We start from the raw sequence: 25660 nt of genomic DNA, 5'->3' as shown, positions 1-25660 counted from the left end.
GGCTAAAATCACTATTTTCCCGGTACACTTTCTAACCAGCTATTGGTTATGGCGTCTTTATCTTGTCTCCCGCCACTTCCTTACCTGGCATTACCTCTGCCTTCAGTAATGTCATATGCTCCGTGACAGCAGAAAGCAGCTGCTGAGTTGTCCCTATGTCCTTGGCACCCAGCTTAGAGCATCATACATCATGGTCGCCTGGGAAAGGTCAATTAAATGAGTGAAGGAATGAATGAATGACTCTGGGATGCAGTACCCTCCCTCCATCCTTGGGGTTCTTGTTCACTGTGGCAACTCTTCCCTCCTTGACATTCCATGCCCATCACTGCACAGCCCCACTGAGGCACCTAGCACAGCTCACCAACGCAGGCAATGGAATAAACCCACAACCAGACACCCAGCTCAGAAACCTCGAGAACAAGCTGTGCTCAGCAACAGCTCCAGGTCAGACAAGAGGCAGCGAAAAATATAAGGCCACATGCTTATCGTGTGGCCTCCCCAGTAGCTGTCGCCCACCTTTGCCTTCACCTATAAATAAAGGGGGTGAGGGAGACAGAGAACAGGGGTGGGGAGCAGCAGGATGGGCATAGCCCTGTTGCTGCCCCTTTCTTGGTGCAAGACTCCTCCCAAATGAGTCATCCCTGCTGGACAGGACTGACTTATGGGTAACAGGCTCTCCCTCCTCCCCTCCCTTTACCAGGTCTTGACACAGTGGCTGCCTTCTGTCCCCAAAGGAACCAAAGTTTCCTTACAGTGCTCCCCCTCACCTCTCACTCCTCACCAGGTCAACTCCTGTCCAGTCTCCCCAGTTCATTTCAAACATCAGGAGGCCTTCTCTGATTGCTGGATATGCCCTCAAAGCCCTCTGTCCGCACGGGGAATTGGGCAATCTGGGGCGCACTGGGGCCAGGAATTTCCATCAGCTGAGCCATCCAGGGACTGAACTGGCCCCCAATACAGGCCTCTAAACCCAGCTCTGTCTCTCCCACAAATCCCGATGTATTTACAATCCTTCATCCTTCCAATCAAGAAGTTGTACGCTCTGCTACTTTCACGAAACTGAAGTTTCTTCAGACAGTACAATGGTGATGATTATAATTACATCGTAGCTCTATTCACTGTTCTAGCTACTGTTCGTGTTTTATCAAAATTATTACTTGCCTGGGGAGAACCACCTGCAGTTAACATTGCTTCGGTCCTCACCAAAGTCTGTTGGAAAATCAGGCCAGGGTAGATTTCAGGTTAATTTCCTTCCTGATTCCATAGTTTTGCTTAGGCTGGTTCCTCTGCCCAGAACAGCAACCCTTCTCTACACCCCATAGTGACATTTAATCTATCCAGTTTTCAAGGCAACACAGCCATTTTTAGCAAACCAGGGAACAAAAACAGGGCACTGCCAAACCGTGGGAAACTATGCAGCCATGAACAAGGAACGCGAGAGATCTGTCAGTTCTTTCACTGAAAGATGTCAGACATACAGTTACTAAAAACGCAAGTTCCTGCAACATTGATGTGCACAGGACTCTTTCGGGGCACTTGGTTCTTAAAAAGTTCAGGTTATGATCCAGCAGGTCATGAGTGGGGCCTGAGATTCTGCTTCTCTGACAAACTCCAGGTGATGCCCAGGCTCTTGGTCTAGCATCAGTGATACAGCAGTACAGGCTATACGGTATGATCCTACTTCTGTAAAAACAAAATGCAATACAATGTATATATATGGGGAAAAGCCAGAGAACACACACTAAACCATCAATAGTGATTATCCCTTGGTGGGAAGATGACCAGGAGCTTTCAAATACTGTGTAAAGTCTGGTTTTTATAATAAGCTTCACTATCATAATTAGGAAAAACAACCCAGCCATGCTGGTGCCCCTCTAGGCAGACATCTGCAAACTGCACCCCCTTCCTCAGTTTACGTCTCTACTCCAGGCTTCATCTCTGCTCTCTCTGGTTCTCAGAGTATAATAACGGGCTGGCTTGGAGTAGCTGCTCAGGATGAACGTTTTGTGTAGCTGATGCTCCAGCTGTCTGGAGGGCTGTCCAGAGCGCTGTCGTCACTGGCGTCCTCAAAGCAGCACTTTAATGAGTCTCCTGAGCAGCAGGCCGGGGCCGCACGCATTGCAGGCATTCCGATCGGTCATTATCCCCATTGCTCAGATTACATAACTGAGGCTTAGAGACATGAAGGGACCTGAATCACATAACTTCTCTAAGGCCCAGGCCACGCTCCGGGGTTAGGGCCTGCATATTCCCCTCTGCCTCCCTGGAAAATCCCTTCCTTGTTATCTACATGGGTCACTCCCTCACTTCCTTCAGGTCTCTGCTCAAAATTTTTACCTTACCAGAGCCCTTCTCTGACCACTCTGATCACAAAATAGCAACACTACCACTGCCCTCAACTTTTGCCAGCTTTCTTGCTTCCCAAAGCACTCAGCACCATGCGACAAAGTCATATTTATTAGCTCATTTGTGCTTCATCTTTCTTTTTCCACTAGTCTGTAAGCCGCATGTGGGTAAGGAGGGACTTCTTCCTCATTTTGCCTGCTGCTTTATCTCTGTGTCTAGCATAGTGTTTGGCTTAATAAATATGTATTAAATAGGTGAATGAATGACAGTCTCTGATTCACAGGTCACTGCTCTCCCGGCACTGTCCCTCACTCGGTTTATGCACAGGGAAATGATCCACTGACCCCCTAACAGTTCAGGGTAGGCTGGCATCCCTTTCCTAGCCTCTAAATTAGGTTCCTTAAATGCAGAGGTGGATGGCTAGGCCCGGGGCCCCATGGTCTCTCTGTGCGAAAGGAGTAAACGGGTTAAGGTTGTCCAAGATATGAATCATTCTGTTTTATGAATCTTTCTGTTTTACCACCACCCTGATGGGTTGGGGGCAAAGCTTGCTGCTCTCTAGAACCAGGAAGTCCCAACGATGGCCTTTTAAGTGTCAGGGCCTTTGCACCTGCTGTTCACTCGACCTGGCATACTCTTCACCCTGATCTGCCAATGGCTGGCTTCTCATTATTTAGGTCCCTTCTCAAATGTCACCTCCTCAGAGAACCGCCCCCTGACTCCACCCAGGCTGAAGTGCACTTTTCACACCCACACAGATGCTTCTTTCACAGCCCCTGTTTATTTCCTCCATCGCTCTTAGTATAAAGTATTTTCGCTTTTTCTATTTATCTGTTTTGTCACTTACTGTCTGTCTCTGCTACATGGATGTAAGATCTGTGAGGGGGGAAGAGACCTTGTCTGTCTTGTTCACTGCTGTAGCTCCAGTGACTAAGACAGGCCCAGCTTATAGTAGGTGTTCAGTAAATATTTGTCGAATCAATGTTCTATATTTCTCCTTCTAGAAATGGGGAAAGTAAGGCCCAAGAGGACATGTTGGAGATGAATCAGTGTGAGAACTCAGAGGAGAAGGCGGCGAGGCCAAGTGGAATTCCAGGTCAGGAGGCTGTGACCCTGGAGGAGCCCCGTTCTTTCCCCAAGCCTCAGTTTCCCTATGTGTAAGATGAAGCAAGACAGCCATGATCACTATCCAAGAGGCCCGGTACTAGGGGGTGAGAGCCTCACCCACTCCCAGGAATGATATCTCCGGTGCATCATCTTCATCTCCCAAACATGGCTCACGCGCCCCAAAACCCGCAGAAGGGGAAAACTACAATCCCCATAGTGCCGCGGACGGCGCCTGCGCACGGCGGCTGGCCTGCAGCGGCGCGGGCGCCCTCTGGCGGCAGCCGGGTGCGGCTCTCCGCTCCGATCCCGGAGGGGCGGGGGGCCCGCGGCGCAGGCAGTCGGAGCGCGCGGCTGCAGCGGCGGAGCCGGAGCCCGGAGCCGGAGCGGCAGCCGGATCGCAGCCCGCGGGGCCCACCGCAGCCATGGGCAACCGCGGCATGGAAGACCTCATCCCGCTGGTCAACCGGTTGCAGGACGCCTTCTCCGCCATCGGCCAGAACGCGGACCTCGACCTGCCGCAGATCGCTGTGGTGGGAGGCCAGAGCGCGGGCAAGAGCTCGGTGCTAGAGAATTTCGTAGGCAGGTAAGAGCGGCGCGCCCTGGAGCGCGGACTCCCCACACCTGGGTCCCCAGGGCCTCCATCCCCGGCCCCGACGGAGCTGCGACCTCGCAGACCCTGGCGCTGCACCCGCGGACCGCGCGCCCCCACCTCCAGCCAGAGTGAGGCGGCCGTCCCCCTCCACGAGAGCCCCTCAGAGGCAGCAGCGCCCCCAGCTTGCCGGCAAACGGCGTCAGGCCACGGGCCACGGAATCACGCCCCCCTCATCCGCCCCGTCCTTTTGGGAAGACGACACTCTGCCAGGAGACCCTTGTACTGGGTCGTCCCCCCTCGTATGGGCACCGAGGGGCTTGTATTGCTTCGGCTTCTTGGAGGGGCAGCACCCCCAGGGCAGTGCCCCCTACTCCCTGGGCTCTACGGAGGACAGCTCCCTCCCCCCATGGGAATTCCTGGACTGTGGCAGGGACACCCCCCAACAGCTCCCGGGAGAGGACATAGCCCGGTGGGCATCGAGGACCAGACACAACCTCCCTCCCCCGCCCCCCCATCTCTCACACACACACACACCTCTGCGGCTCCGACCGCCATCCGTGCGCAGAGCGGCGGCGTGGGGGAGGCGCAGGCTGCAGGATGAGGAAGGGAAGGGGGTGGGGGAGAAACGCTTCTGATCCTTTTCTGAGCAGCCGGCCCCTTGCTCCACCGCCGCCTCTGGGTGGAGGGCGCCTGTCAATGTCGTTCTCCCCTTGGCCTGGCAGAGGGGTTATAATGGAGGGAGAAGGCGGCGGAGGGCAGAGATGACTAAGACAGGGAGACAGGATGGCGGGGAGGGGGGAGCCATTTGCAGAACCTAATCCCCCTCCTGCCTCTCTGATCCCACAAGGCGCTGGGAGGGCCAGGTGGCAGGGAGCGGGGGACCACCGCAAAGACGACAGGCCCCGGGTTTAGGGGGGCAGGCAGTGTCGTGACCCTCTGAGGCTCCCGCAAGAAAGAGGAGGCAGAGATGGCTTTTGGGGTGCTGAGAAGGAGAGAGGATGGCGCCCTCCTGGTGCTGGAGGCCAGATGGGGGCTGGGCGGGAGGGGGAGGAGGAAGCAGAGAGCTGACACCCACCCCTCCCACTGTCGTCTCCCTCCCTCACCCTCTTCCCAAACCCCAGCTTTCTTCCAATGACCTTCATGGCTAAGGAAGCCACTGGCATGTGGGAGAGGGAGGCAGAGGCCCCTCCCTGCAAGGGACAGCAGTTCTGGGGAGAGACGTGCTGGGTCCAGGCCAGGTTCCGCTGTGAAACCTCAGGCCAGTCACATGCCCTCTCTGAGCCTCGGTTTCCCATCTCCCATACCATCACTTGGACGAGATGGTCATTCCCGCCCCTCCGATGACCTGGGAAGCCCAGTGCCAACTGTGGGAGGTAGGGGAGGGAAGGGTCCTGACTAGAGCGACGTATCTGTGGGATGCTGGAGAGCCACCGTGGGGGTGGCCAGGCCCATCTGGTCAGCAGAGAGGGAGGCCGTCTGTCTCTCAGGGCCCGAGGATGGCTCCCAAAGAACCCTCCCCCTGCTCACGTGCCTCCCAGAGCTGCAGAGACACAAGCAAGGGACACACAGATAGTCCCCTTCCCCAAGGCCTAACAGAGAGAGGGGGCTAGGGTGGGACCCTGGAGCCGTTAAAGCCCTGAGGCCTCAGCACTTTAAATGGCACTCATGAGATCCAGCACTTTACAATGTACGAACCACGTTCCTGCTTTTCATCCATCTAATGTGTGCCAAACACCTGCCCCGTGCCAGGCCGTGTGCTCTGGGCAGGGGTTGCAGGGGAAGGCGACCTCAGCTCCCATCTATGAGCCCTTCCCACGTGCCCACACCACGCTTCACAGGACGGCTCCGACAGCCCCATGAGGCAGGTACCATGGTGCCCGTCCTGCAGACGAGGAAACTGAAACCCCGAGGCTAGATGTCTTGCCCAAGGTCACACAGACGGTACCCATGAGACTCCAAAGCCCAGTCTCGGCTGTGCACAGCCGCTGAGAGGCAAGCCCTGAACTGCACGCAGGCACGTTCAGGTGTGTGGGCCTCCGTTTTCCCCATCGACGGGATGGGAACACTGCTAGCTACTGCCCTGCCTTCCCGAGACAGTGGCTGTGGGTCTCCACTGAGTCCCTAGGTAGACCTGACCCCTGCCCTCTTGGAGTTCGCTGTCCAGCAGAGAGAGGTGAGGGGAATATGGGCAGCTCAGCAGGCCAGCCCGGCCACAGCCGACGCTGGGAGCTGTTTGCTTGTCGTGTGGTGAAGCAGGATGTGGACTCTGGCCCAGGCGGCCTGGGTCCTCTCGCTGCCCTCCGGACCCCAGTGCCCTTCGACAGTGTCCCTGCAGGAAGGCTCACCGAGTGCCCACATGCAGGCCCAGAGTAGAGCGGGTGGAAAGCCAGCCCTGCCTGCTCCCTTGGGGGCTCCCAACCTCTCCAGCTAGGGCTGGGTCCCCAGACCTGTGAGCATGGTAACAGCCGCTCAGCCTCCTGGGTCGTCTCGGGAGTCGGCCCCACAAAGGAGAGGAAGTGGAAAATGCATCAGAGGAAGCAGAGGCGGCTCCAGGCTCGCCTGGGGCTTCCAGTCACCCAGGAGGACCCTGTCGTCAGCTCCACAATGGTGCTGGCCCAGCAGCTCCCCGGGACCCTGCCAGGACTTGTCTGGGTCAATGCTACTTCTTCATCCTCCCCTTAACAGAAGGGAAAACTGAGGCCGATCCGTTCGGTCATTTCAGCAGACATTCATGGAGTGTCCACACTGTGTCGGCACCGGGGGTTCTGTGGCAGGAAAGACAAACGCCGTGCATTGCAGGGGAGAAGCCCTGAAAGGGCGAACGCAGGAGACACCTGGAGGACGTGGTCCGTGCTGGAGAGGGCAGAGCGCTGCTTTCCGCAGGGAGCTCAGCGAAGGTCTCTCATAGCCTCTGAGATGAGAGCTAAGGGATGAGAAGCCACGTGACTAGTCCCGGAGACACATTCCAGCCTGAGGGAGCAGCAAATGCAAAGGCCCTGGGGCGCATGGCAAAGGATTTGGTGTTTGAAGAACAGAAAGGAGCCACTGTGGCTGATCTTTGGTGGCATCAGAGAGGCGGGTTCAGGCTAGATCTACAAGGTCCTCAGACTATGGCGAGGAGTTGGCTTTGTTCTCATTATCATCGGAAGCGTTGAAGTAGTGGAGAGACTTGAGCTGATTCCAGCAAGTGTGTGACCTGGGGAGGGGGGGTCAAGCGAGGGGGCGAGGGTCAGGTGAGGAGGCTGCCGTGGTGCGCAAGAGGTAACTGGGCCTTGACCAGGCTTGAGCAGCGGAGAGAACAGTGGGGTTCAGGACGTATTTTGAGGAATGCCTCATAGGACTCGGCGGTGGATGTGGTGCGGAGGGCGAGGGAGGCCGGATCGAGGATGACTTCAGCACTGCCGGCCCCGGGCGGACATCGGGGCCATTGACAGAGTGTGGGAGGAGCGGGTTTGGGGACGGGATAAGATCGGGAGTTTGGTTTTAGACATGTTGAGTCTGAGATGTGGGGTGGGCTGTGTGGGAATGGAAGTCGGGCGCTCAGAGGGAAGGCGGCTGGGAGTATAAATTTGGAAGTCATCCTTGCAGAGTAGATGAGATCATCATGGGGGTACATGCAGACAGAGGAGTGTGTGTGGGCCCCCAGACACCCCTGCATTTCATGAGCAGATGCCCTAGTACCCGAGGTTCTGCTTTGTCTGACCCCGGCTGCCTACCCCCTGCCCATAATACCCATCCAGTGCCAGGAGCAGAGTGTCCTGGGACAGGCTTCAGGCTCCAGCACCCCGGCCTCTCACTCTGGTGCCCAGGGAGGTTGACAAATGGACAGAGCCCACCCTCCCTGCCCACCGATCCCTGGGGAGGCCAAGGCCAGTGGGAATGTGATGGGGGGCTAGTGAGTGAGCCTCTGCCCAGAGCCCAAGGGGCGGCCTGGGAGGCAAGGTTTGCGTTTCTTTGGGGAGTCTGCCTACCCCTGCTCAGGCTCCCCGCCTTCTACCAATCCCCTTCCCCCTTCCTCCGCATCCTCATCCCAACACAACCTGGCTCTGGCCTCTGGCTTTGTTAGCCCAGCCCTTCCCATGGGAGACAGCCCATCCCTACTGCTAAGCTCTGTCTCTTTCTCCCAACACTTTGGGATACATCATAGTGGTCCCAGTTTTGGAGACTGAGGCCAAAGAGAAATAGGGGATAACTGAGATGTCTTAGGTAGAAAGTCACTGAAGGAACTGACATCTCTGGCACTTGCGATGGGCCAGGCCCTGAGGATACAGCTGTAAACAAGCCGGACCCATCCTTGCTCTCGGGGGACTCACAGCTGAGCGGGACAGACAAACTCTAAATCACACAAAGAGCTGTTTTGTTGTGTTTGAAGAAGGGCACGAGGAGCCGAATATTGGAGGGAGAGAGTCGTCAGGGGGCCGGAGAAGGCAAAAATAGCTGGTCAGGCAAACGAGCGAACATGCTTCCAGGTGCAGATCTCACCTGAGCAAAAGCCCAAGTAACGGAGGCCACGGCGAGACCCAAAAGGTCAGGGGGTGCTAGCAGCCCCTGGACAGCCACCCTCATCCAGAGAACCCCTGTTGCCGCCTGCAGGACAGACACACTGCTCAGAGCATGCACCTGCCACAGGCTGAGCCACGCCTATCGCTAGACTCATGTGTCCGGCCCTGACCAGAGAACATCTTCTCCAAACCCCGCCCTGCCCAGTGGAGCTGGGAATGAAAGGTGACTCTGGCAGATGGCATCAGCTTCTGCATCTGATCTCGGCGCCAGAATTCCCAGGCCTTGGCTGGGGTCAGAGGGTCAGAGCCTCGGGGTGGGGGTGGGGAACGAAGGTGATCAGGTACAGAGGGACAGGGCAGGAGTGGGGGAAGCCAGTCATGGGCACAGCGTTACCAGGTGTGGAACCAGAGCAGAAATGGAGGCCCACATGCCATATGTCTAAATATTCCATTTATAAATCAAGCCGAGGAACTGCTAAATACAACACATTCTGCCCTCCCACCTTGACAAACACACCGGCATAACAACCTGGCAGGCTGGTTTTCAATTTAGAATTTCAGGCTCCTTCGAATTCCATGATGGGACGTCGAGGCACAGGGACAGGTGGCCCATCCCTCCAGGCTACCCCTGTCTCTTCCCACTCCATCCTGTGCCACAAGGGGCCTCCTGGGCTCACATGTGGACACCGCAGGTCCTTATAATCCAGCTTCTCCCATGGCTCCAGAAAGGCGGATCCGGCCTTGGCCCCGGGACTGCCTCCCAACAGTAAGAACAGCCCTTAGGAGGGCAGACCCTTGCAGTGGACTTGAGACTGCTTGAGAGGGAATTCCAAGGCACTCGAGTGTGGCCTCGGAGGGGTGCACAGGCTCCAGCTGGGCCCCTTCCCTTGTCCCCCGGGGGCCCCTTGCTCCGTGGATGATATCCTATTTCGCTGATGGGGAAACTGATTTCGGAGCGGGGAAATAATTTAGTGGTGGAGCTGAGAGTCCTTCGCATCAAGCTGCTGGGGATAAGGAATTAGGATCCAGATGTAGCTCCAGGTTGAATGGCCTGGGAACTGTTTACGATGAGCCAGCTGTTAGGCAGGTCGGGCTGTACCTAAGTGTGGAGAGGGGCCCGGTGTGTGTGAGAGGGGCGTCTGACTCTGTCTCCCTGAGCCTCAATTTCTTCCCCTTTAAGATGGGGAAACTGGTCATGCCAACTTCACACAGCCCTGCGATCAATCGAGAGGACGAAGATTTCTTAAATAGAATTATTGGGATATAATTTACATGCCATAAAGTTCACAACTCAATGATCTTTAGTATATTTATGGAGTTGTGCAACCATCATCGCGATCTAATTTTAAAACACTTCCATTGCCCCAAAAAGAAACCTCATGATGATGCAGGTTTGAAAGCCCCGGGCAGGGTACCTGGCCAGCAGTCAATGATCCATCAGTGTTTGCCATGGTTATTATTCTGAGTGATAAAATGTTTACAGTTGGTGATTCTCAGGTGTGGCGATGATGGTCGCTTTTTATTTTTTAAACATTGTATTATTTTCTGAGTATTTTTAAATGGGAGAACATATGATTTTCAAAAGTAGGAGGCAAAAGAAAAATCCATTTTCCTTTTGGAAATATGAAATTATCAACACTAGGAAGGAAAGAAGGGAAGGAGAAAGGAAGGAAGGAAAGGAAGGAGTGAAAGAGGCAAAGAAGAAAGGTCGGAAGGATGAAAGGATAAGACGGAGGAAAGATCCTAGATTTTTTATTTTTAATAGAGAAAATGGTTGTCGTGGAGAAAGCACCAGACTGGGAGTCCAGAGCCCTCCCTGGGTACCAGCCCTACCCATCGCCAACTTGTACTATGATCTTGGGCAACGCGCTTCCCTTTTTGTGCCTCGGTTTCCACGTCTGTACAGTGAGGATGCTGATAGGAAAACGAAAGCATTCTTTCGGCCAGCGGGGTGCCAGGAATGCCCGGTATGTGCCAGGCTCTGTGCTGGGTGCTGGGGATACGGTGGTAAACACAGGACCAGCCCAGTCCCTGCTCGCAGAACGTCAGAACCGCAGGGGAAGCCAAGGCCAGGACTGCCTGAAATGTTCAAACCTCTGCTGGAAATTCACGGGCACGCCTGGGTCCTCCTGGGGCAGCAAGAACAGAGAGGGACTTGTTATGTGGCGGCCGCATCACTTCCTCCCAAATGTATTTCTTGGCCCGCCTACTCCCTTGCCTCCACCCCAGCTCCCTGCGTCAGAGGGCACCTCATAGCCCCCCACCCCCGGCCCCTTACCTTCTACTTCCAGGGACAAGATTTAGCTGGATATATCCTGGCCCACCACGCACTCTCCTAACGAGCCCCCACGAGACCCACCTTCCAGGTCCCTTCCTGCTGCATCATCTGGTGACATGGCTGTGGGACCCCAGCCTGTGTTCTCAGACTGCTCAATAAGTTCTCATAATTTAGAATCCTAACAGCGACTGTTCGTGCAGGCATTCACTTCTGTAAGCCTCACGGCAACCCATTTGGTCGATGTGGGTGGAAACTGAGGCTCAGGGAGGTATGGTCATTTGTCCGCAGGCACACAGCTCCTAAGTGGTGGCTCTGACATTCAATGCCAGGCCTGTCTGACATCAGAGCCTGGGAAATAGGAGACTTCTAAGGATGACAGCCACTGGGGACATGCCGGACCAAGCGCGATAGTTTCTGGCATAGTCTGCATTCAATGGGATGTGGGAACCAAGGGCCCTGAGCTCTGGCCCCCGATCTGAGCCACCAGACTAGGGCTCCCTTTGGTGTGCTTTCTCCAGATCCTTCCGGGGGTGACAGTGCCAATTCAGACAGGGAGCGTGTGGTGTTTGGAGGTCCCGAGAGGTGTTCATTTCCTCCTCCCTGTGCTTCAGGTTTGAAGGTGCCTCTGCAGATGGCAAGGCAAGGCCTCCCTGGGAAGCCGCCATCTGCCCAGAACGAGTGGGGAGAGCTGGCGAGCCGCCCTCCATCCCACCCACGCAGCCTGGTGTGTGAGGCTGGTGGGACCAACACTTTTCTCTGGGCACCTGTTCTGTCCTCCCTCGGGCTAACCAGGACTCGGGTGGGAGGGAGGTGCAGGGGCGGCCCCGGAAGCTGGATCAGGCCCGTATTCCAGCAGGGAGGTGACAGGGGCACTTTCACGAAGCACTGAGGGGCAGTGTGTGCCGGCGAAAGGCTGGAGCTGAGGAGCTGCTAGGCCGAGCCGTGCTCCCGCCTTGGAGAGTTACTTGAGCAGCTACTGTGTGCCGAGCCTGTGTCCAGCACGGGAAACTGGCAGGGAGCGAGGCTCTCGGTCTGGGCACGGGGACCAGCCGGTGCTCTTCACTGCCTCTCCGGGCGTGGGTCCCATCTCAGTCACCTCTCCCATCACTGTGTGCCCTCACAGCTCCCTGCCCTTCTCTGGGCCTCCGTCCCGCCCTCTGGACAATGGAAGGGGAATGAGATGGCCTCCGAAGCATTTCCTGTTCAAGGTCCATCATTTCTGTCCAACATTTCGTGGTCAGAATCCTGAGATCTGATTCAGTTCCCGGAGGAGGTGATGCAAGGGGTTCATCAGGATCTTGGGTTCCTCGCTGACACTTGGGAACCCTCCCGAGGAGGCGGCTCAGAACAGGAGGGGGACCGCCCTTGGGCTGTGGAGCGCCTACTACGTAAGGGGCGTGGGCTAAGCTCTTTCTGTGGAAAGGCTCCATGAATCCTCCCGCAGACACGTGGGTAGTGCGTGACTCCCGGTTTATACAGCACAAGCTCACAGCTGCGGACTTTGAGGTCCGGAGAGTGAAGCAACTTGCCCTAGGGCACCAGGCCAAGAAATGGCCAAGGTGGGATTCGAACCCGGGGCCTATGACTGGCTCTAGCTCCTAACCACTAAACCAGTGATCCTTAAACTTGAAAGGGAACATGAAAATCACGTGGGATCATGTTTAAAATCCAGATTTCCTCCTCCCCTCCTCTGCCTCTCAGCCCCCTGAATTTCTAACCCAGCATGTCTAGGGAATATGCATGTTAACAAGCCACCCAGGGAGCTCTGATGCCCTCCCACCATGCGATGCCCTTGCTTTGAGAACCTAGGCCACAGCAGAGATGGGGCCCCTCCCCACCCGGTTACTAGCATCCCCACCCTGGCCCAGGAGATGCTGGTCTGAGGAGGGGCTTTGCTCCCACGCATGGCCCTGCCCTCTAATCTCCGCTTCCCATAAGCTGCTTGTCCTTTAAGTAGCCCTGGGAGCCAGTAACTTGCCGCAGGCTGGCCCAGACCCCTGGCCACCCTCTCCAGCCTAGCCCCGGGCTCCTGGCACCCTCTCTACGGCCCATCCTAGACCTCTGCCCCTGAGGCCTGTGAGGGCCCAAGCGCGCCTATCTGTGCAGGGGGAGGCCTCTCAAGGAAGCGCTCCAGGGAAAGTCCGTGTCTCCGCGTGGGGGGCTCTCTGTGGGGAGTCCCATCCTTCCCAGCCCCTCCTGCAGTTTCTGTGGCAACTACTGTTGCCATGGTATTGCTGGGTGAGGAGCTAGTGAGGAACAGGGTAGACCCCTGGCCCCGATGCCCACTCCAAGCTCTGTAAGGAGAGATGTCCTGTCCCAAATACTAAGGGGCCGCCCTCCCAAAGGAGTCAGCAAAGGATGGGAGCGGTAAAGAGAGGAAGTGCCCCCGCCCCCCAGTTTGTCACCTCCTTCTCTGTGCCGCCTGGTGCACCTCTGTTCCAGCACATGTCACGCTGCATCGCATTATCTGTTTACTTGTCTGTCTCTCCCACCGCACTGCGAGCGGCGGCTCGGGGTGGGAACGCTCTGACTCATCAACTCTCATCCCCAGGGCCCAGCACAGGGCCTGGCACAGAGCAGCTGCTCCCAAATATGTCCTAGACAGAATTTAAATGAATTATATAAAAAGGCAAGTCTGGCTCCTCGAGTTTAGGGAGCAGCAGGGTTTGATGGGGAAACTCCCCAGCTCTGGGGTCCAACAGACACTCCAGTTTAAATCCTAGCTCTGTCAGCCCCTCCTGGGTGACCTTGGACAAGTCATTCTACCTCTCCGAGCCTCAGTTGCCTCATCTGTAAAATGATAATTTTCATATCAGAGCACTGTTTGAGGACTTGGGGATTCCGTCAACGTTTATTAAGGACCTCTTGTGTGCTAAGCCTTGTGCTGGGCACTGGCATACAGTGGTGGACAGAGATATGCGTGCCCAGCCCTCTGAAGCTCACAGTCTTGCAAAAGTGAAAATGATGAATAAATGAAGGATTTCTCATCCTTCTTCCCGCATCGAAGGGGCCAACTCCTCCCCGTTAGCCTCTAATCTTCCCAGGGGAGGGGCAGGGTGAGGGCAGGGGACAAAGGAGGCCTTCTCGGGGCCCCAAGAGGAGGCCTTGAACCCAGAAGCCTGGGTCTACTTTGTTGTGCCTGAGGCCCCTCACCCCCGGCCATGGGGTGCAGGAAGCTGTCGGAGCCCAGGTCAGGCAGGCTCTGGGCTGGGGGCAGGAGACTCGGGTTCTGGTTCAGGCTCTATTCCAGGCCCGTATGAGCTTGAGTGTGTCTTCCCCCTTCCTGGGCCTCTACGCGCCTCTCTGTGAATGACGTGAAGCCCCGGATCTTCACAGTCGTTCGGGATCTAGCCTGCCCCCCACCCCGCCCTTTCCTGGATTCGGGGCAATCCCATGACTGTGGGTTCTAACAGCCTGATTCCTGGAGAGGCCTCCACCCTCAAGCTTGCCAGCCTGGGTGTTGCTGTGGGGGAGGGGAGATGAGAAGAGCTGACGGGGCAGAGTGAATCTGCACCCACAGGCGTTAGCCAGAAGGACTGCTGAGGTCGACGTCAGCACAAGCTGATGTCTGAGGTATAGACATCAGGTCTGGGGGCACAGGATGACTTGGGGACCGCTCGGCCCAGTTCTTCAAGGAAGCTGGGACTGCATGGGGCTGAAGAGCACAGAGCTTTCGCTGCAGAGTCAGACAGATGTGGGTCCGGGGTCTGCTCTGTTAGATACTGGCTGTGCAACATGAACATCTCTGGGCCTCAGTTTCCTCACCTGTAACATGAGGATGATAACGGCGCCTACTTCACGAGGCTATTGTGTGTAGTCCATGAGATGCTGCCAACTAAGGCCCTGGCATGCAGTCGGCACTTGAGAAGCATGAGCTCTTTTCCTCGCTTCCTTCCCCCATCCCCCTCATCCTCAACGCCAGCCAGATGGGGCCCTGGGAAGAGGAAGTGAGACGCTGCCCTTCCCCACAGCGGAAAGGAAGGGAGGAGGCGCAGCTCCGTTTCCTTGGGATCCATTCTGTGGCCACTGGACACTTATGCATGTGGGACACCCTGTGCCTCAGTTTCCCCTGGGTTGAATGGCAGTGGCTGAGTTGGGGCAAGAACTGCCTGTTGGCTCAGAACCAACATAAGGCAGACCTGAGAGAGGTGTGGGGACTTGGTGTTCTTGCCTCCTGGCAGCTCAGAGGCATCCGGGGACTTGGGGGAGCTCTTTTCCACCTTTCTGGGCTGCAGTGTTCCCTTAGTGACCTGAAGCCCTTAGGCTAAGATGTGGTGCGGCACTTTAGGGGACTTCGGAGTCCCTAGTGGCAGGACAGGTACCCCTGGGACGGAGGGAGTCCTTGACCCTCCTCTCACCTCAAACTCACTGCAGGGACTTCCTGCCCCGAGGATCTGGCATTGTCACCAGACGCCCACTGGTCCTGCAGCTGGTCAATGCTACCACAGGTACGTGCCCTCCTGCACCAGCAGTCAGGCTGGCCTCTCCAGCTCTCCACTCCACCTCCAAGGAGGGTCCAGCCTCGCCGCTGAACGAGCTTGCCGTGTGACTGCGGGCGGGGCTTCCCCTCTTCGGGCCTCGATTTCCCGTCTGAACGGTGGGGATAAAAGCCCATGACGGAGAGGAGGCGTTGTTGCGGGGAAGGAGAAGAAGGCAGTGTTTGGGGTGAAGTTACAGGCCCAGTGATAGATAGGACCCAGGTGACCCACCTCCTCTCCCACCCTCCCCACCCCACCCCACTTCCGGAGCAGAATATGCCGAGTTCTTGCACTGCAAGGGGAAGAAGTTCACCGACTTCGAGGAGGTGCGCCTGGAGATCGAGGCTGAGACCGACCGGGTCACCGGCACCAACAAGGGCATCTCGCCGGTGCCCATCAACCTCCGCGTCTACTCGCCGCACGGTGAGAAGACCTGGTCCCGCCCCCCGCCTCTGGGCTCCCTTAGGACCATTTTTTTTGGCCCCACCCCCTTGCTGACACCTCCTTGCGCGGCCTCCCCTCCTCTGGCAGACTCCGCCCCCACAACGACCCTTCCTCTGAGCGTCCTGCCCCAAGCCCCACCCTGCCGTGACTCCGCCCACTCCTGGCCAAGCCTCCAACGGGGCCGCCGCTTTAGCCCAGTGTCTTTCCCTAACCCCGCCCACCTGCGGCCGCGCTCCCCGGGGGATCCTCTCCAAGCCCGGCCCCGTTCCTGAATCGGCCCGCCCACGGCCACACCCCTCGCCCTGAGCCCGCCCTCTCGCTGCCCTGTCCAGTGCTGAACCTGACCCTGGTGGATCTGCCTGGAATGACCAAGGTCCCAGTGGGTGATCAGCCTCCAGACATCGAGTTCCAGATCCGGGACATGCTCATGCAGTTCGTCACCAAGGAGAACTGCCTTATCCTGGCCGTGTCCCCGGCCAACTCTGACCTGGCCAACTCTGATGCCCTCAAGGTCGCCAAGGAGGTAGACCCCCAGGGTATGTTCCCATCTGCAGCCAGCGACGGTGCAAGGCCCCGGGAGTCTATCCACAGTATAAGGGGGTCTATTCGCAGAACCGCCGGAGGATTTAAGCGAGTACCGGTGGGATCCAATTTGTGCCTTTAAAAATCATGTCGGCCACTCTGTAAAGAATGAATGGGGCAGGGGAGCAGAAACGGGCAGTGGGTGATGGGGGAGTGGGGAGGTGGGGGCAGCAGGGCGAGGGTGGGAGGGCATGAGGCCTCCTATGCGAGCGTAAGAGCAGAAGCGAACGACCCTCACTGCCACCTCCCAGGTCAGCGCACCATCGGGGTCATCACCAAGCTGGACCTGATGGATGAGGGCACAGATGCCCGTGATGTGCTGGAGAACAAGCTGCTCCCCCTGCGCAGAGGTAGGCAGGCCACTGGCCCTCTCCACTGCCCTTCCCCTGCACCCCTGCCTCCTTCCCCCCTGCAAGGCCAGTTGAGCCTGCCCCTGATGCCGTCCACAGGCTACATTGGGGTAGTGAACCGGAGCCAGAAGGACATCGATGGCAAGAAGGACATCACGGCCGCCTTGGCCGCCGAACGCAAGTTCTTCCTCTCTCACCCGTCCTACCGCCACCTGGCTGACCGCATGGGCACCCCCTACCTGCAGAAGGTCCTCAACCAGGTAGGGGCTTGGGCCAGAATGAGGCCTGGGGAAACCAGCATGAGAACAGAATCATTTAAGTGTGTTTTGTGAGGGCGACCAGCAGAGGTTAGCATCCCCATTATGCAGATGAACCAGCTGAGACCCAGAAAAGCAAAACGACTTGCCCACCGTCCCACAGCGAGGTAGCAGCAGAGCCTTGCTGACCTTCCCCTGACTGGGCCCTGGGAGGGGAGCCCTGGACCACCCCACTCCCCCAAGATGGAGAGAGACCAAGGCCTTGTGCGGAGGGTCACACTGACAAGGGCTTGAGTTCGGAGGCCGGGATTGGCGTGTACATAGCTAAAGACCTTGGCTCCTTCTAAATCGGGGAGAGGCTGATCTACAGAGAGGGACGGTCATCCCAGGGGCTTCCCTAAGATGTTCCTCCACCTGGACTGGGGTTTCCAGAGCTGAGGCCTGTGTGTGTGGGTAGGAGAAAGGCAATGGGGAGCACAGTGGGGCATGGAGCAGGACCGGAGAGTCTGGAGGCCACAGACTTGGGTTCCAATCCCAGCTTTGTCACTAACCCACTGTGACACTCTCCAGCTCTCTGGGCCTCTCTCTCTGCATCTGTAAAATGGCGATAATGGCGGTAAGACCCTGTTCAATAGGTTCATTTTACAGGTTCGGGGTGATACTGTGCGTGAGGACCTAGCCAGAGTGGGCCCCAGGACTTGAGAAGGGGGTTCACTGGTGCATTTTGTGTGGCCCTCATGGCGTCGAAAAACAGTAAATTTGTAAAAAATCAGGTGATTTGAAATAAAAATCTAGATTTCTGGCTTCTTTAAAAGTTAGGGTATTCACTCATAATTCCATGAGCACCTACTGTGTGTCGGGCCCTGCCCTCGGGCAGCTTTTGTTCTGGTGGGCAGAGCTGTGGCTGCCCTCTTCAGCTCTCATCCTCACCACAGCCCCCCCCCCGGCATCCTCCTCCCTGCCTGGCCCTGTGGGCATTCTGGGTTTGCGACTGTGGCCTTAACCCTTGTCTCGCTCCCACCCCCAGCAACTGACGAACCACATCCGGGACACACTGCCAGGACTGCGGAACAAGCTGCAGAGCCAGCTGCTGTCCATCGAGAAGGAGGTGGAGGAGTACAAGAACTTCCGCCCTGATGACCCGGCTCGCAAGACCAAGGCCCTGCTGCAGTGAGGCCCTCCCCACCTCCTGACTCCCCAGCCCTTCCCCTCCACCCAGCATCTCAGCACAGGGCTCTCCCAGGGCCCCCTCCACTGGGCGGCTGCTGCCCCCTCAGGCCACACCGCTCTCCCCCCAGGATGGTCCAGCAGTTCGCTGTGGACTTTGAGAAGCGCATTGAGGGCTCAGGGGACCAGATCGACACCTATGAACTATCGGGGGGAGCCCGCATCAACCGGATCTTTCATGAGCGCTTCCCCTTTGAGCTGGTCAAGGTAGGACGGGCTCCCCGGGGACAGGAGGACTCAGGACTCCCAACCCACCTCCTTAGGACTCTCCCATGTACACCTTTGCTGACCCCACTAGAGGCCCTGCTGCCCTAGGAGTGGGGCGGGTCCCCATCTTGACCTCCTGGGTAGCAGGACAGGCCCTGACAGGCCATTTCTCACTCTCCTACACAGATGGAGTTTGACGAGAAGGAACTCCGAAAGGAGATCAGCTATGCCATCAAGAACATCCATGGCATTAGGCACGTATTGGGACCGGGGAGGGAGACTGAACCCCAGAAGGCAGAGAGTCTAGTGCAGAGGCACAGGGAGTGATGAGTCAAGCATCCCTCAGGAAGGACCAAAAGCCCTGGTCCCTAACTCCCTCAATCCTGACATTCTGGCTCCCAGCTCGGACAGCCTCCAGCTAGGGGAGAGGTAGATGGGAGGCCAGGGCCACCTCCCTCCCTACAACCTGGTGCCCTCCTTTGTTGTTCCTGGGAACAGGGCCTAGAGGCTGGATGAGCTAGGCAGAGCCCAAGACACAGGCGGCCAGCAGCACCCTCTGGGCCTGGGTGCCCTGCCCATCCCTAGGTTGAGATAGCTTCCCCAGTTCTGTCCAGGTAGCTGCACGAAACTGGCCAAACCATTGGGTAGGGCTTGGGGCGGAGCATCTAGGGATTGGTCTGTATCCTTTTATGATGGGACAGGCCTCTCAACCCTCTAGGCCCTCCATAGTCCTAGTAGCCCAAACTGGACCCCATTCCACCCCGCTGCCTTCCTTCTAGCCAGTCTCAAGGCCTATGGAGCAGGAAGAGGGGCTGGGAAATAGATTGTTCCTAAAAAGCTTAGATCTGCTTCAGGAACCCATATCTACACTACCTGTTCTTTCTATAAGAAAACTTAAAGCGCCGCTATGTGCCAGGCAGTGAACAAAACCAAAAAGCCCGTGTTTTCATGCAGGTCCGATTCCAAGGTTTGGCATGGAATTTATAGACTGGTAACTGCCCTGGTCAAGGCAAACCCCGTTCAGCAGTTTTCAAACCGTTTCTGACCATAGAAACTTTTGTAAGAACAGACTCTTAAGAGGAAGCAGGACATAAATGCAGATATGAGCAGACCTGGTCTTGTCCCCAAAAGCATTGATTGAAAGCCTTTCCGTAGAATCCCTCCTGCCCATTTTACAGATGGAGACACTTGAGCCCAGAGAGGGGTAGTGGGAGGAGCCCGAGGGTAGAGCTCAGCGGGGCAGGGTGGGGCCCGGGCCTGGCTCCCGGAGGCAGGAGCCAGCCTGTGACACTGCCCTTCTCCCGCTCCGGGCGTTCAGAACGGGGCTCTTTACCCCAGACATGGCCTTTGAGACCATTGTGAAAAAGCAGGTGAAGAAGATCCGAGAACCGTGTCTCAAGTGTGTGGACATGGTTATCTCGGAGCTAATCAGCACCGTTAGACAGTGCACCAAGAAGGTAACCTGGCGGCCGGGCCGGCCCCGCCTCTGCCCATCCTGCACTGCTGCCAGGCGCTCCTTCCCCACGTCCTCACTGCCTCCTCGGTAGCATGTCCAGACCTCAGCGGGGCGGGGGAGGCAGGCGACCACAGACCAGGACAGGGCGACTCTCTGAGGGGGCCTCACCCTCCCCCTAGCCCCCAGGCCCAGGAGACCAAGAGGTTACACACCGATAAGACAGCAATGATGGTGGCCGCTTACCCTGAGAGGCCACCAAGGCCCCCCTACCCCAGCTCAGGGAGAATAGGGTTTAAGGGGACCCTGAGTCCCCTCCCTGCCCTCAGAGGTGGGTCATCTTTGGGGCTCTACGGAAGGGTCTTGGGGAAGACTCGGCCCTGGAGACGGGTAAGGTACAGGACCTTCCTGGGTGCTGCTCCAGGGGCCTGGGGGACCAGAGGTACGGGGGACCCAGATCTAGCAGGTGCCCTGACCCCCCACTGTCCTTCATTCTCCCCTTTCTCACGCGTCCTCACTCAGGACCTTCCCCTTCCCTTCCATCACATTCAGACTTCCTGAGACAGAGCCTTCTTCCATCTGCTATGGCATCTGAGCCTCACGGAGCCACCTGACGAGGGCCGGGCAGGGCAGGGCAGGGAAGGGCAGGGCAGGGAGGATGGCGCCCACTCCACAGCAGGAAAACTCAGGCTCAGGAGATCAAATGCCTCGTGCAAGGTCATATTAGCTAAGAGGTGGCAGAGCTGTTACTGGAAGCCAAGGCTTTGGACTCCAAGTCCAGTGCTCGTTTGATTCCACTTCCCAGCCTCCCTCCCTTTCCTCTCCCGACTGCTGCCCTGGCCCCTCTCTATCACCACCTCCACTCTTTCTGTCTTTCCTCTTCTCTCTGTCTTTCTGAGCTGAGTTCCTCCAGACCCCTTTGGAGGAAAAGCAAAGAATGCCCCTTGAGGAGAAAGGGAAGGGCAGGAGTAGAGCAGGGAGCTGGAGAGCGGAGGTCAGGCGGCTCCACTGCAACTCCAGGAGGCGTCGTCTGCACGGCCGTCTGTGCAAATGGAACCCCCTGGAGTTTGTGCAGTGCACAGCCTGGGCAGCTGGACGCAGCTATCCTAGTGAAGGCTGGGAATCGTGCTGGCCTCTAGAATGAATTCAAGAGGTGTTGGGAAAACTAGAATTGAACAGAATGGCCGGGTGGTGTTCTGGCCTGGGTCAGCCCCCAGAGGAGGACCCAACGCTGTGACAAAGATGGCATTGGGAAAGAGAGAGAAGGCAGGCTCGGTGTAGCTGAGGAGCGAGGGGCCAAGCCCTGGGGAGAGGACCTGAACTCAGCAGGGGCTTGGTCCTGCAGAAGCCCCGCCCCCCCACTCACAGAGCCCCCGGGGGACGGGGGCAGCAGCCGGGACGTGCCAGCCCCGGGGGGCGGTAGGGAGGGCCGGGTCCCACGCTCACATTGTCTTCTGTTCTCTCTCTCTTTCTCCATGTCGGTGTCTCTCTCTCTCCCCCCATGCCTGTGCCATCCTCCACCCCCGACCCTGGCCCTGCTCGGCTTAAACTCCCTTCCTCCTCCCTACCCACCCGCCGACCTGTGGTTGCTCCTCCTCCCGTCCCCTCCTCCTTCCCGGGTGCAGGACAGGTCTCTTCACACCTGACCTCGCTTTTGAAGCCACAGTGAAAAAGCAGGTGCAGAAGCTCAAAGAGCCCAGTATCAAGTGTGTGGATATGGTAGTCAGTGAGCTCACGACCACCATCAGAAAGTGTAGTGAAAAGGTACGGCGGCCGCCTGGGCGGGGCTGGGCCTGGCCATTCCCTCCTCACGGCCACAGCCTCCCGTGGGCAGAACCATCTTCTGAGCAGGCCCGGTAGCCTCTTAGCCACCCACGTGGATGCCCGGGCCAGCCGGGTGATTCCTGGCCCTGAGGTTTCATGCCGGCTTGCGACCCGGGGTCTCTTTGTACTCACAATCCTTTCAGGCGCCCATCTCTGCCAAACGACTTAGCTCCAACCCAGGCATCCTCAGTAGCCCCTTCCACCAATAAGAATGACAATGACATGATGATAATAAGGAGATAGCTGCTGTTTATTGAGCACCTACTATGTGCCAAGCGCTGAGCTAAGTGCTTGCCCTTGTTATCTGACCTAAATCCTCTCAATGACCCTAAGAAGTAGTAGTAGTATCCCCATTTTACAGATGAGGAAACTGATCCTCAGAAAAGAAAAGGAGAGTGGGATTCACATTCGGGAGGCGGAAGGACGAGATCTGGGCTCAGGGCCTCCTGGGGTCGGGGAGCTATCCCAGTCCCTCAAAACCAATTTGCCTAAAAGCATATTGGATTACTCACTTTACAGTAATCCGTACGCGTTTGGCAGGGTCAGCCTCTTTCGAGTTTTCTGTGACCTTTTAGATGTCTTTTTCCTATTTGTCTGCTTTTGAGCATTTTGAGGATTTTTAGCCAGATTGTCTAAAGCAGTTCTTTCTCAGAGAAGTGCATGAGTGTCAGTTGCCTGGGGGAGCCTTTCCAGAATTTAAATGCCCTCCTCCCCGACACCCACACATACAGAAGCAGGCTGGACCGGAAACTCTGGGAGAGGGCCCGGCCTTGGAAGAAACTGCCTCCACTGGGAAGATGGCGGCCTTAACTTCATGTTTCAAATCAGGATCACAGTTTCCGTGGCCCACACACGGTCACGTGCAGCTCCTCCCCAGTGCCCTCTCCCCTCTGCCCACTTCTGCGTGCAATGGGGTGGACTAAACAAATTAGCATCCGCTCGGCTCCCATTCCAGGTAGGATGAAACCTGGGCGGGACCCCTCCCCCATTCCGTAGTGTTCATCGTGACTTCGAAGTCATGGTCCCACCGCTTCGTGAACAGTAAGCAACACAATCTTTTGTCAACCTTTGAAAAATAACCGAGTTTATTTGGAGCTGCCTCAAATCCCTTTACAAAAGAAGACAAGATCTAACTAAATTTTTTTTAAACATAGGTTTTTAATTATCATAGTTATACATTCTCAGTGAAAGAGGGTTAGGAGAATGTCAGAGAGTAAAAAGAACGCAACCCTCCCTTTCCAGAGAGCCACTATTGCAATTTCCGTACGCTCCTTTTTCTAAAAGGTAAAATTATCAGTATCGATTTTGTTTTGATCATACATGATTATTATGAGAATATTCAAACGGCACAGAGGAAGCGAGAGCCCCTATAATCCCACAACCACAGAACAAAGGACCGCTAACAGCACACTCGTCCTAATCACAAGTATATGCCAGTTTTAACCTAATAGGGTCACACTACGCACACCGATCCATGGAAATTGTCTTCCCCTGCAGAGATGTGGCGTATGTTATTTATATAATCAATATCCTATTGACAGACATTTAGGTTGTTGCGACCTTTTTATTTTTTTTCTGTTACAACATTGCTTCAGTGAGCATCCTTGGAGATGTATTTGTAGAACTTGTCCTGTTGTTTCTTTAGTGCAGATTTCTAGATGATAGAATTGCCCGGTCAATGAACGTGAGCTTTCACAGTTTTGGTAGCATTTAAAAACTGTGGAACACTTTACTAAATTGCATTCTAGAAGAAAAGCAATAATTATTATCGTAAATGGTAAAATTTTGGAAGCAACCCAGCTATCCATCAAGAAGGGACTGACGCTATAAAGTATCATACAGACAATGGAAGGTTGCACAGGCATCCTTCGGCTATATTACGGGTTCGGTTCCAGACCACCGCAATAAAGCAAATATTGCAGTAAAGTCACACGAGTCATTTGGTTTCCCAGTGCATATGAAAGTCACATTTACACTGTACAGTATGTAGTCTTTTCATTGTGCAATAGCATTATATCTAAAAAAGCAATGTGCATATCTTAATTTTAAAATACTTTTTGCTAAAAAATGCTAACTAGCATCTAAGCCTTCAGTGAGTCATAATCTTTTTGCTGGTGGAGGGTTTTACCTTCAATATGTTTAAAAAAAATGCAATATCCATAAAGTGAGAAAAAACTAGGTATACCTATAGCTGTTTAAAAGGCAAGGCATATTCAGTTCCATTCACGTGTCCCTCCACAAATGTACTGTGAAAAAAAAAAAAAAAAACAGGTTTCAGAAAAGAATGTATAGTATTTGAGGGGAAATATATATATGAATGGTAAAGTTCTGAGGTATAGTCACCAAATTGCTAAATATTATTTTAAGAGAGGGCAAGGGACATAGGAATTTTTTCATGTCTGCTTCACAAATTTTAATCATTTTCAAATTTCTTACAGTGGATCTATGATTTTTACTAGCAAAAAAAAAAACAGAAAGTTTTAAAAGCTTTTAAATAATTTTTTAAAATAGCTTTGCCTTTTAGTTAATGGATAATAATTATTTTTTCTTTACATGACAAAATTCACCCATCTTTGTCTTTTTTTTTTTCTCCCTTCTCAAGTGTTCTAAGCTTAGCAAGCCGCATCTCCCAGAGGTTTGAAAAATAATCAACTTTAATTATTCCTAGCCCTGCCGGAATTAGTTTTCATCTCTGGATGAAATCTAGAATTTAAACCTAGAGTCAGGGATGCGATGTACTGCTCAACCCTCTCGGCAGCTCTCAGGATGCAACTGTCATTACTGTCGCATTTTACACATGGAGAAATTAAGGCTCAGACAGGGCCAGTCACTTTTCTAAGGAGAGTCGGCAAGTCTGGCTTTGAACCCAGAGCCATGTGGCTCCAGGGCCTTTGCCCCTGACCACTAACTGGTGGGCTCCAGGCTGACCGCCCTGCCCAGCCAAGGACTGAGAGAGAAAAGTTCCATTTTCAAAACTGGCTAAAAGTCTTGGAAATGTTCAGAGGCAGCCAGAATGGAAAAAGATGCTCAAAGGGAACAGAGCTTCTTAAAGGGGCTGAGGCTGCCCTGCCATGTGAAACACATGGAAAACTTGACAAATGTAACATTCAGGCGGTGAGTGGGAGAACTGGTCATGCTCTTTGGCAAATTGCTCCCTCCTCCTCCTTCCTTGCCCACCTTCTCCCCTCCCTGCCCCTGCAACCCCACCCTGGAAGGGAGCATTTGGGACCACCTCCGAGGAGGCCTTCTCATGGCGGTGACTCAGTCTCGAATCTCCGCTCCAAACTGGAGACTTCGAGAAGGAAATGGGAACCACCCTTGAGCCTTACGGGGCAGCAGGGTCCGCTGGGCCTCTTCAGGGGTTTGTTTGTTAAGACCCTGGTCTCAGGCTGCCCCTCCACCAGGTCCCTTGAGCTTGGCCACGTCAGCCACACCCTTGGCACAGCCATGGGGCGGTGGGGTAGAGGGTGGGGTGGGAGGATGTGGCATCTCTCACGTCTGCCTCTCCTGGGCGCTGCTTCCTTCCCCATCCTCCAGCCTCTCCCAAAACCCCCACCCCATCTTTCTGGCCTCCATCTTGCCCTCAGAATCACTACCTGTGTGACCCAGTCATGTTAACCTCCAGCTCTCTTCCCACATAAGGGTTCCACCTGTGGGAGCTGATCCAAGCATGGGAAGAGGGACAAAGAGTGGTTCAAGCTTCGCCCCACCTGTGCCTCACGTGGCTGCTGAGTGGGGAGAGGGGCCAGCAGGACCCGACGTCCCTGTGGGTGGGCCCTCACCGTCAGCGGCTGAGCGAGGCTCCCTCCCCAAGGAGTTTCTGGTGCATGTGCCAGAGGGCAGAGGAACTGTGTCCATGTGCCGTAGCAAAGAGGGAAAAGACATTCATCCTTCATTCCTTCCCTCATTCCTTCGATGTGCCCTCTCTGAGCACTGCTGGTGACCTGGCCCTTCCCCTGCCTTCAGGGCAGTTACAATACACTTCGATGGGGGAAGGTGACCGGGTGGCACAG

The 25660-nt window shown here is 55.6% G+C and overlaps 1 protein-coding gene across 22 annotated transcripts in view; it reads left to right on the top strand.

Annotated features, from left to right (window-relative positions):
- The first annotated feature begins 3773 nt into the window (after nt 1-3773).
- The window catches only part of DNM1 (dynamin 1), a 40538-nt gene continuing 18651 nt past the window's right edge, over nt 3774-25660 (top strand). For 7 of the 22 annotated variants that reach the window (XR_001599277.2, XR_001599279.2, XR_001599278.2 and 4 more), the window contains exons 1-10: nt 3802-4036; nt 15200-15273; nt 15577-15726; nt 16080-16283; nt 16581-16679; nt 16779-16939; nt 17964-18106; nt 18235-18370; nt 18557-18624; nt 21449-21587. Coding sequence is in view for 14 of the 22 variants with exons in the window: in XM_016163763.2 (XP_016019249.1) it covers nt 3876-4036; nt 15200-15273; nt 15577-15726; nt 16080-16283; nt 16581-16679; nt 16779-16939; nt 17964-18106; nt 18235-18370; nt 18557-18624; nt 21449-21587 (1335 nt within the window). In the remaining 8 variants the exon portion in view is untranslated. Of the gene's footprint in view, nt 4037-15199; nt 15274-15576; nt 15727-16079; nt 16284-16580; nt 16680-16778; nt 16940-17963; nt 18107-18234; nt 18371-18556; nt 18625-19688; nt 19828-21448; nt 21588-25660 lie in introns of all 22 variants that reach the window. The other 15 variants (XR_001599282.2, XR_001599283.2, XR_001599281.2 and 12 more) reach the window with 6 other exon arrangements.

The sequence above is a fragment of the Rousettus aegyptiacus genome, unplaced genomic scaffold, assembly GCF_014176215.1.
Source record: "Rousettus aegyptiacus isolate mRouAeg1 unplaced genomic scaffold, mRouAeg1.p scaffold_m13_p_3, whole genome shotgun sequence".
Taxonomy (NCBI): Eukaryota; Metazoa; Chordata; class Mammalia; order Chiroptera; family Pteropodidae; genus Rousettus; species Rousettus aegyptiacus.
This window is presented reverse-complemented; position numbering and strand designations above follow the sequence as displayed.